Genomic DNA, 12,132 nt, shown 5'->3' on the forward strand with positions numbered 1-12,132 from the left:
CCCTAATTTTAGCCCCAACTGCTGTTCTCCTGCCGGACGTCAGATAGAGACAGGTGGCGGGCGCACTGGGCATGCGCCCGCCATTTTCTTCTGCCGGCGGCCAGGAGGAGCAGCAAGAGGATCCAGGGACACAGGTGAGTATTGTAGGGTCCCCGAATCCCCCCATTTCTCTGTCCTCTGAAGTGAGATCACATCAGAGGACAGAGAATTACACTTTACTTTTTTTTTTTACCGACCCCGATCATGCTCTTTGGGGTCTCGGCTACCCCCGGCAGCCGAGACCCCAAAGATTCTCCCGGTGCCGGCCGGCGGACGCACTGCGCATGCGCCCGCCATTTTGAAGATGGCGGCACCCACCGGGAGACACGAGGAGCATCGGGGGAGATAGGTGAGTATTGGGGGGCCACCTGGGACCCCTTTTCTCTGTCCTCCGATGTGCGATCACATCGGAGGACAGAGAAATTAAAAAGAGATCGCGTTTTTTTTTTTTTGCGATCGCCGGTAAACGGTTAATTACCGGCGATCGCAAATGCGGGGTGGGTTAAAAAAAACCCGAATCATGTTCTCTGGGGTCTCGGCTACCCCCGTCAGCCGAGACCCTGGAGAAAATCGGCCTCTGGGGGGCGCTATTCACTTTTTCCACAGCGCCGTTAATTAACGGCGCTGTGGTTTAAGTACCCTTAGCGGCCGCCGTTAAAAGGCGTATCAGCGGTCGCTAAGGGGTTAAAGACCCTAAATCTGCAAAATCAATGTGTATAGCAGATTACAGGTGTCTATTTACTTACAAAGCCAAGAGTACCACAGCTACCTCTGCCATCACACAGGACCAGGGACCACAGCCACCTCGGCCATCCTACAGGGACCACCCAGACGTCCAAACATCTTCAACTTTTTCCTTAAGTAAGTATTAAAGACCCTAAATCTGCCAAATCAATGTGCATAGCAGATTACAAGTGTCTTTTTACTTACAGAGCCAACAGGGACCACAGCCACAATGTCCTCTTCTGACAGCTCTCCACCAGAGCAACAGCATGTATCGGTAAGGTACCAAAAATTGTAAAATGTTTTTGTTTTTACACTTTACATTTATGGTAATCACTACATGCATTATGTTTAAACAAAACCCTGAAGCGGTCGAGTGTCTGTCAGAAGGGGACGAGACGGGTGGAGAGATGCAGATAGCGGAGGAACAGAGTGTAAGTTGTGGTGAAAAAGTTGCTTCACACATCACAGTGCACCCAACACAAAAATGATCTTCATACATCACTGTACACATAAAACATGTGCCTACATTAAAGTTTATTTTCCTTTTTTTTTCAGTCTGCTGCTGCTGCATCTGAACACCGTGAAGGTCCTCCCAGCCGCTCCCAGAGTCTGCATCATCGCTGCCGCGGTCGGCCAGCGGTGAGTTGTATTTTTTTTTTCTTCTATTGGAAGTTTTGTGTTTCAGTGTACTCTGGCAGTTCCAAAAGGGATACTTCAGGTGGATCCCAAAATGTGGGGAAACGGATGTACCTTAATGCTGTAATATTATAAACCCACCATTAGGATCCACGAGTACCCAAGATTACCCCCATGGCCTCCCGACGCGTTTCATTGTTCATAATCATCAGGGGAGGAATGAATGAATTAAAGTATTGCCAGTTTGGGGAATGAAGGGGTTTTCCGGGCACAGAATAAACCTCCTCCTTGTTTAAAGATCATCCAGCGGAACCAGGAGGAACATGAAGTATGATCTACCTTGGTGAGACCGTTCCATTTATTTTCTTTTCCTAGCATATGTCTTTGTTTATGTGAGGGTAACCATATGGTATATTATGTTGATATGGTACAGTTGGACTCTCTATTTTAGAGGTTACTGATATTACCCAGGGACAGTGCTATATTGTGATTGGTGCTCGGCCTTATTAGATTTTATTGACCGGTACTTGTTAATTCACCCAAGTAGCTTATCTATGATACACCCAGCAGTTGATATACGTTTTGAACGGTGGGTGTTTTTCTGCTACTTTTGTGGCGTGCGGTTTATGTTTTGTATGTTAGCTGTTCTTGTCTTTTACAATTTTAATACTAATATTAAAAGTTAAATTTTATTTAATATAGTTTCCCTTCTACCCTGCTGCATATTAAATAAAAAAGTTTATTTCTTAAAAAGGAAAAATGTTTGCACTCAAAAAAATTTTTTTAACCCCTTCCCGACCCATGACGCCACGTAGGCGTCATGAAAGTCTGTGCCAATCCGACCCATGACGCCTATGTGGCGTCATGGAAAGATCGCGTCCCTGCAGATCGGGTGAAAGGGTTAACTCCCATTTCACCCGATCTGCAGGGACAGGGGGAGTGGTAGTTTAGCCCAGGGGGGGTGGCTTCCCCCCCCCCCCCCCCGTGGCTACGATCGCTCTGATTGGCAGTTTCACTTTCAACAGCCAATCAGAGCGATTTGTAATATTTCACCTATTATAACTGGTGAAATATTACAGTCCAGCCATGGCCGATGCTGCAATATCATCGGCCGTGGCTGGAAACACTAATGTGCCCCCACCACACCCCACCGATCGCCCCCCCAGCCCTCCGATCTGTCCGATACACTGCTCCGGCTCCCCTCCGTCCTGTGCTCTGCTCCCCCCGTGCTCTTGTCCGCTCCCCCCGTGCTCCAATCACCCCCCCCTGCACTCCGATCCACCCCCCTCCGTGCTCCGTTACACCCCCCGTGCTCCATTCCGCCCCCCCGTGCTCCGTTACACCCCCCGTGCTCCGTTCCACCCCCCCCCCCCCCGTGCTCCGTTCCACCCCCCCCGTGCTCTGTTCCACCCCTCCCGTGCTCCGATCCACCCCCCCATGCTCCGATTCTCCCCCCCCCGTGCTCCCCCCTAACCCATCATACTTACCGATCCTGCCGGGGTCCGTCAGTCTTCCTCCCAGGCGCCGCCATCTTCCAAAGTGGCGGGCGCATACGCTGTGCGCCCGCCGAATCTGCCGGCCGGCAGATTCGTTCCGAAGTGCATTTTGATCACTGAGATATAATCTATCTCAGTGATCAAAATAAAAAAAATAATAAATGACCGCCCCCCCCTTTGTCACCCCCATAGGTAGGGACAATAAAAAAATAAAGATTTTTTTTTTTCCACTAATGTTAGAATAGGGTTAAGAATAGGGTTAGGGCTAGGGTTAGGGCTAGGGTTAGGGGTAGGGTTAGGGCTAGGATTAGGGCTAGGATTAGGGCTAGGGTTAGGGTTTCGGTATGTGCACACGTATTCTGGTCCTCTGCGGATTTTTCCGCTGCGGATTTGATAAATCCACAGTGCTGAACCGCTGCGGATTTATGGCGGATTTACCGCGTTTTTTCTGCGCATTTCACTGCGGTTTTACAACTGTGATTTTCTATTTGAGCAGTTGTAAAGCCGCTGCGGAATCCGCACAAAGAAGTGACATGCTGCGGAATGTAAACCGCTGCGTTTCCGTGCAGTTTTTCCGCAGCGTGTGTACAGCGATTTTTGTTTCCCATAGGTTTACATTGAACTGTAAACTCATGGGAAACTGCTGCGGATCCGCAGCGTTTTCCGCAGCATGTGCACATACCTTTAGAATTAGGCTATGTGCACACGGTGCGGATTTGGCTGCGGATTCGCAGCAGTGTTTTATCAGGCTTACAGTACCATGTAAACCTATGGAAACCAAATCCGCTGTGCCCATGGTGCAGAAAATACCGCGCGGAAACGCTGCGTTGTATTTTCCGCAGCATGTCAATTCTTTGTGCGGATTCCGCAGCGTTTTACACCTGTTCCTCAATAGGAATCCGCAGGTGAAATCCGCACAAAAAACACTGGAAATCCGCAGAAAGTCCGCAGGTAAAACGCAGTGCCTTTTACCCGCGGATTTTTCAAAAATGATGCTGAAAAATCTCACACGAATCCGCAATGTGGGCACATAGCCTTAGGGTTAGGGTTGGAATTAGGGTTGTGATTAGGGTTATGGCTACAGTTGGGATTAGAGTTAGGGGTGTGTTGGGGTTAGTGTTGGAGGAAGAATTGAGGGGTTACCACTGTTTAGGCACATCAGGGGTCTCCAAACGCAACATGGCGCCACCATTGATTCCAGCCAATCTCGTATTCAAAAAGTCAAATGGTGCTCCCTTAATTCCGAGCCCTGACGTGTGCCCAAACAGTGGTTTACCCCCACATATGGGGTACCAGCATACTCAGGATAAACTGCGCAACAATTACTAGGGTCCAATTTCTCCTGTTACCCTTGTGAAAATAAAAAATTGCAAGCTAAAACATTTTTGAGGAAAGAAAAATGATGTTTTATTTTCACGGCTCTGCGTTGTAAACGTCTGTGAAGCACTTGGGGGTTCAAAGTGCTCACCACATATCTAGATAAGTTCCTTGGGGGGTCTAGTTTCTAAAATGGGGTCACTTGTGGGGGGTTTCTACTGTTAAAGGGAACCTGTCACCCCGTTTTTTCAGATTGAGCTATAAATACTGTTAAATAGGGCCTGCGCTGTGTGTTACTATAGTGTATGTAGTGTACCCTGATTCCCCATGTATGCTGAGAAATAAATTACCAAAGTCGCCGTTTTCGCCTGTCAATCAGGCTGGTCAGGTCGGGTGGGCGTGTTCACAGCGCTCTTTTCATCCCCAGCTTTCCGTTGGTGGCGTAGTGGTGTGCGCATGTCCAATTTCCGAATTCCCTGCGCCCACGTGAAGACACAGTGCGCGATCTGCGCTGTCATCCCTTTCATCGGTGGGGGCGGCCATCTTCCTGGGACCGCGCGTGCGCAGATAGAGTGCTCTGCTGCACGGGGCTTCAGGAAAATGGCCGCGAAGCCAACTCGGTGCAAACTCGGCTTTGGTAAAATGGCCGCCGCGATCTCTTGTGCGCACGCGCGGCATCCCGCGGCCATTTTCCTGAAGCACCGTGCAGCAGAGCACTATCTGCGCACGCGCGGCCCCAGGAAGATGGCTGCCCCCACCGATGAAAGGGATGACAGCGCAGATCGCGTGCTGTCTTCACGTGGGCGCAGGGAATTCGGAAATTGGACATGCGCACACCACTACGCCACCAACGGAAAACTGGGGAACAAAAGAGCGCTGTGAACACCCCCACCCGACCAGCCTGATTGACAGGCGAAAACGGCGACTTTGGTAATGTATTTCTCAGCATACATGGGGAATCAGGGTACACTACATACACTATAGTAACACACAGCGCAGGCACTATTTAACAGTATTTATAGCTCAATCTGAAAAAACGGGGTGACAGGTTCCCTTTAAGCCACATCAGGGGCTCTGCAAACGCAACGTGACGCCCAAAGAGCATTCCATCAAAGTCTGCATTTCAAAACGTCACTACTTCACTTCCGAGCCCCGGCATGTGCCCAAACAGTGGTTTACCCCCACATATGGGGTATCAGTGTACTCAGGAGAAACTGGACAACAACTTTTGGGGCCAAATTTCTCCTGTTACCCTTGGGAAAATAAAAAATTGCAGGCTAAAAGATCATTTTTGAGAAAATAATTTTTATTTTTTATTTTCATGGCTCTGCGTTATAAACTTCTGTGAAGCACTTGGGGGTTCAAAGTCCTCACCACACATCTAGATTAGTTCCTTTGGTGGACTAGTTTCCAAAATGGGGTCATTTCTGGTGGATCTCCAATGTTTAGGCACACAGGGGCTCTCCAAACGTGACATGGTGTTCGCTAATGATTGGAGCTAATTTTCCATTTAAAAAGCCAAATGGCGTGCCTTCCCTTCCTTGCGCCCAAACAGTGGTTTACCCCCACATATGGGGTATCAGCGTACTCAGGACAAACTGGACAACAACATTTGGGGTCCAATTTCTCCTATTACCCTTGGCAAAATAGGAAATTCCAGGCTAAAAAATCATTTTTGAGGAAAGAAAAATTATTTTTTTATTTCATGGCTCTGCGTTATAAACTTCTGTGAAGCACCTGGGGGTTTAAAGTGCTCACTAGGCATCTAAATAAGTTCCTTGGGGGGGTCTAGTTTCCAAAAATGGGGTCACTTGTGGGGGAGCGCCAATGTTTAGGCACACAGGAGCTCTCCAAACGCGACATGGTGTCCGCTAACAATTGGAGCTAATTTTCCATTAAAAAAGTCAAATGGTGCTCCTTCCCTTCCAAGCCTTAACATGTGCCCAAACAGTGGTTTACCCCCACATGTGAGGTATTGGTGTACTCAGGAGAAATTGCCCAACAAATTTTAGGTTCCATTTTATCCTGTTGCCCATGTGAAAATGAAAAAATTGAGGCTAAAAGAATTTTTTTGTAAAAAAAAAAGTACTTTTTCATTATTACGGATCAATTTGTGAAGCACCTGGGGGTTCAAAGTGCTCACTATGCATCTAGATAAGTTCCTTGGGGCGTCTAGTTTCCAAAATGGGGTCACTTGTGGGGGAGCTCCAATTTTTAGGCACACGGGGGCTCTCCAAACGTGACATGGTGTCGCTAAAGAGCGGAGCCAATTTTTGATTCAAAAAGTCAAATGGCGCTCCTTCCATTCCAAGCCCTGCCGTGCGCCCAAACAGTGGTTTACCCCCACATATGAGGTATCAGCGTACTCAGGACAAATTGGACAACAACTTTCGTGGTTCAGTTTCTCCTTTTACCATTGGGAAAATAAAAAAATTGTTGCTAAAAGATAATTTTTGTGACTAAAGTTAAATGTTCATTTTTTTCTTCCATGTTGCTTCTGCTGCTGTGAAGCACCTGAAGGGTTCTTGAATGTGGTTTTGAGTACCTTGAGGGGTGCAGTTTTTAGAATGGTGTCACTTTGGGGTATTTTCAGCCATATAGACCCCTCAAACTGACTTCAAATGTGAGGTGGTCACTAAAAAAAATGGTTTTGTAAATTTCGTTGTAAAAATGAGAAATCGCTGGTCAAATTTTAACCCTTATAACTTCCTAGCAAAAAAAAATTTTGTTTCCAAAATTGTGCTGATGTAAAGTAATCATGTGGGAAATGTTATTTATTAACTATTTTGTGTCACATAACTCTCTGGTTTAACAGAATAAAAATTCAAAATGTGAAAATTGCGAAATTTTCAAAATTGTCGCCAAATTTCCGTTTTTATCACAAATAAACGCAGAATTTATTGACCTAAATTTACCACTAACATGACCTAAATTTACCACTAATATGTCACGAAAAAACAATCTCAGAACCGCTAAGATCCGTTGAAGCGTTCCTGAGTTATTACCTCATAAAGGGACACTGGTCAGAATTGCAAAAAACGGCAAGGTCTTTAAAGGTCAAAATAGGCTGGGTCATGAAGGGGTTAAATAAATTGTTTTTTTATTTAAACTCTACTCTTTGTGTCTGTGCCTTCATTTAGGTAAGCTATTATGGTAACTAATCAAAAGGTAAAAAAAACTCAACACCACACGTTAAAAGGTATAACATATTGGGTTTATTACCAAGAAAACCACACTTTTTGAAACTGATTTTTGGGGGGTAAACACAATTTGTACAGAAACAAAGCCATGAAACATTACATAAAGATGTCACACAATTGTGTCTTGCCATGGAACCTGACCGACAGGTGACACAAAATACTCCGCAAACTGGTCCCTCATTCTTGTAAGGGTATGTGTCCACGTGCAGTAAACGCTGCGTGTTTGACGCTGTATAGGGACGCTGCGTCAAACACGCAGCGTCCAGATGTTACAGCATAGTGGAGGGGATTTAATGAAATCCCGTCTCCACTATGCGTGGTAACACGCACGCGGCGGCCCTGCGACTCCGGACATGCTGCGCGTCTTTTCAGATCGCAGCATATCCGTATATCTTGCGGGGACGCTGCGTCGCCGCAAGATATAGCACAGGGCCCTATGGTGGGGAGCGATGATCCCGGATGTGTGCTATGAACACATCCGGCATCATCGCGTCCCAGAAAGGGGGCTTACCGCAGAGCGGGTTTGCCGCTCCGACGATACCGCCGGCCATCCTGAACGTGGACACGCAGCCTAACAGAACCAGCGGAGCGAACGGAGCTGCTGCGGTAATCCCACAAGGTTGTCTCCAATTCTTCATCATCAACCGAAACTGGCTCCTTTGAAAGTACAAAGTTATGGAGCACCACACAGGCCTTCACCACCTCGTCAACGGTTTGGGTGTGCAGTTTGATGGCAGTGAGCAGAACTCTCCACTTTGCAGTTAATAATCCAAATGCAAACTCGACCACGCGTCTGGCTCGAGTAAGGCGGCAATTAAATACCCTTTTTGTTCTTGTTAAGTCTCTGCTACCATATGATTTAAGTAGGTGTGGCGATAACTGGAAAGCCTCATCACCAACACATAGGTACCGCATGGGTGGTTCAGTTGTTCCCGGGAGTGGTCTGGCTGGTGGAAAATCGTATGCATCTCCATACAAGCAACGGCCCATCGGAGAGTTTTTGAACACTTGGGAGTCGTTGGACCGGCCATAGGCTTTTATGTCGACAGCCAGGAATCTGCAGTTGGTATCTGCTATAGCCATTAGTACGATAGAGAAGTACTTCTTATAATTGTAGTACTCCGATCCAGATCCTGCCAGTTTTGCAATCCGTATGTGTTTCCCATCGACGGCACCAACACAATTTGGGAAATGGCAAATTTTCGCAAACAGGTCTGCGCTTGTCAGCCAGATGTTCATTGTTGGTTGGGGGATATACTCCTGCTGCAAAGTGTCCCAGATCGCCCGACAGGTCTCTTTCACTATTCCGGAAATAGTAGAAATCCCAAGCCGGAATTGATAATGGAGTGACGTCAAGGATTCACCCATAGCAAGGAAGCTGTGAAAAAAAAAAACAAACATGTTAAAATTAAATTGCACAGACCAACACTTTTTTTTTTTTTTATGGTAAAGTTTCAATAAATGGCACTGTGGAAAGTTTTGTTCTGACGGGACGCACAATAAAAACTGGATTGAACAGAAAACAGTTGTATGGCCAGAAACAATAAAAAAAAATTACATGCTGCAGAAAATGCAACGCAATGTTTCAGCGCAGTATTTTCAGCAGCATGTTACATGACATTAAATCTGAGCAATGAAATAAAAAAAAAAAAAAAAGAGGCTTACCGCAGTGTCACCATCAGCCGCTCTGCCGGTGTGATGGCAAGCCTCATCCGTGTGTCCTGCTTCTGGATGACATCCCCAAGTACTTTCAGCAAATAATCAAAATGCTCCTGCCTCATCCAAACATAATTGTAAAAATTTGTCTGGGTTCTGCCGCAACTCCAGAGAGGGGGTTGACTGAACGCCCCGGAACATCTGCAGTTCATTAATAGGATGTATCCATAGTCTTCTCCGTCGACGTTGCTGCAGAAGAATCCTCTGTCTCGCTTGTTCCTCCTTCTCCCGCACTATAATATCCAGGCGATTTGTCTCGAAAATAACATCAGTTACCACACTCGCAATCCTCCCAAGTACTCCTTCCATCTCTCCAACTTTCTCTAAACCCTTTCAAAGATGGGCTGTAAATACAGTCAGTATATAGTTTTCCCTATTTTCCAGTAGCCAATCACATTTGGGATACTCCCATTTTAAAAACGGATCCGTCATAAAAACGGATGCAACGGATGGTAAAAACGGATGCAACGGATGCAACGCATACAGTATTTCGACGGAACCGTTTAGCGGATTTGCGACGGATCCGTCGAAATGGTGTATGCGTTGCATCCGTTTTTCACTATTTTTGACGCATTCGTTTTTTGCACAAAACAACGCATTTTGACGTCTGCAGAAAAACGCTAGTGTGAAAGTAGCCTTAGATGACTAAGAAAATTTATATTACAAAGTTCCAGGTAATTACATCTTATTGTTTTGTCAAAGAAATTATTTTACAAAAATCAGTTGTGTCAACCTACAGTTATTTGGATCTCTGTGTAACAGCAACGTATTCAACTGTCAAAGAAATCCTGTCTTACTTGAAATGCTAGCCAAACTTTCCAACAGACTGGGTGTGTCTCAAGGAGTTTCCTGCAAAAATGGTGTATTGTGACTGTGTCAACATAACACACCCATCACAAAGAGCACACATTACAGGTTTCATTCCTCCTGCACAAGGTGGGCGTAGGATTTACTACACCAAGCTGGAGAGGAGTCCAGGAAAAGTTTCTATTTCTGAAAGCGTGTGACAAAATTTGCAAAACCACAAAGATATCCCAACAACAAAGACAACAACAAGAGGACATGCAAGTGTGCTCAATAACAGACACCCTCAAGACCCTAAACGTCAGTGTGTCCTCAGAAAACACTGCAGCCACAAGTAGCACCACGATACTCAACAGCCACAATAAGTGGCATTCATTTTAACCCTGCGCTTCAGAGCCAGTTGTCTTAAGACATTTTTACCATTAACCCCTTAAGCCCCGAGGGTGGTTTGAACGTTAATGACCGGGCCAATTTTTACAATTCTGACCACTGTCCCTTTATGAGGTTATAACTCTGGAACGCTTCAACGGATCTTGGCGATTCTGACATTGTTTTCTCGTGACGTATTGTACTTCATGTTAGTGGTAAAATTTATTCGATATAACTTGCGTTTATTTGTGAAAAAAACGGAAATTTGGCGAAAATTTTGAAAATTTCGCAATTTTCCAACTTGGAATTTTTATACCCTTAAATCACAGAGATATGTCATGCAAAATACTTAATAAGTAACATTTCCCACATGTCTACTTTACATCAGCACAATTTTGGAACCAAAATTTTTTTTTGTTAGGGAGTTATAAGGGTTAAAAGTTGACCAGCAATTTCTCATTTTTGCAACACCATTTTTTTTTTAGGGACCACATCTCATTTGAAGTCATTTTGAGGGGTCTATATGATAGAAAATACCCAAGTGTGACACCATTCTAAAAACTACACCCCTCAAGGTGCTCAAAACCACATTCAAGAAGTTTATTAACCCTTCAGGTGTTTTACAGGAATTTTTGGAATGTTTAAATAAAAATAAACATTTAACTTTTTTTCACACAAAATTGATTTCAGCTCCAATTTGTTTTATTTTACCAAGGGTAACATGAGAAAATGGATCCCAAAAGTTGTTGTACAATTTGTCCTGAGTACGTTGATACCCCATATGTGGGGATAAACCACTGTTTTGGCGCATGGCAGAGCTCGAAAGGAAAGGAGCGCCATTTGACTTTTCAATGCAAAATTGACTGGAATTGAGATGGGACGCCATGTTGCGTTTGGAGAGCCCCTGATGTGCCTAAACATTGAAAACCCCCCACAAGTGACACCATTTTGGAAAGTAGACCCCTTAAGGAACTTATCTAGATGTGTGGTGAGCACTTTGACCCACCAAGTGCTTCATAGAAGTTTATAATGCATAGCCGTAAAAATGAAAAATCATATTTTTTCACAAAAAATGATCTTTTTGCCCCCAATTTTTTATTTTCCCAAGGGTAAGAGAAGAAATTAGACCACAAAAGTTGTTGTGCAATTTGTCCTGAGTACGCTGATACCCCATATGTTGGGGTAAACCCCTGTTTGGGCGCACTGGAGAGCTCGGAAGAGAAGGAGCACTGTTTTACTTTTTCAACGCAGAATTGGCTGGAATTGAGATCGGACATCATGTCGCGTTTGGAGAGCCCCTGATGTGCCTGAACAGTGGAAACTCCCCAATTCTACCCGAAACCCTAACCCTAACACACCCCTAACCCTAATCCCAACGGTAACCCTAATCACACCCCTAACACTGACACACCCCTAATTCTAATCCCAACCCTAATCCCAACCGTAAATATAATCCAAACCCTAACCCTAACTTTAGCCCCAACCCTAACCCTAACTTTAGCCCCAACCCTAACCCTAACTTTAGCCCCAACCCTAACTTTAGCTCCAACCCTAACCCCAACCCTAGCCCCAACCCTAACCCTAGCCCCAACCCTAACCCCAACCCAACCCTAACCCTAGCCCTAACCCTAGCCCTAACCCTAGCCCTGATGGGAAAATGGAAATAAATACATTTTTTTAATTTTATTATTTTTCCCTAACTAAGGGGGTGATGAAAGGGGGTTTGATTTACTTTTATAGCGTTTTTTATATCGGATTTTTATGATTGGCAGCCGTCACACACTAAAATACGCTTTTTTTATAGCAAAAAAGTTTTTGCGTCTCCACAT

At 45.3% G+C, this 12,132-nt stretch overlaps 2 protein-coding genes across 2 annotated transcripts in view; both read right to left on the reverse strand.

The window, feature by feature from the left end:
- Positions 1-12,132, reverse strand: part of MFSD6 (major facilitator superfamily domain containing 6) — a 423,265-nt gene that overhangs the window by 320,631 nt on the left and 90,502 nt on the right. The window lies entirely within an intron of this gene.
- Positions 7,792-9,401, reverse strand: LOC138644882 (uncharacterized). Its single transcript, XM_069733789.1, has 2 exons — positions 9,080-9,401; positions 7,792-8,792 (listed from the first exon to the last, which is right to left on the reverse strand). Exons 1-2 carry the CDS (start codon positions 9,280-9,282, stop codon positions 7,922-7,924), a joined length of 1,074 nt encoding a protein of 357 aa, XP_069589890.1. The 5' UTR covers positions 9,283-9,401; the 3' UTR covers positions 7,792-7,921.

This window comes from Ranitomeya imitator, chromosome 7, assembly GCF_032444005.1.
Source record: "Ranitomeya imitator isolate aRanImi1 chromosome 7, aRanImi1.pri, whole genome shotgun sequence".
Lineage (NCBI taxonomy): Eukaryota > Metazoa > Chordata > Amphibia > Anura > Dendrobatidae > Ranitomeya > Ranitomeya imitator.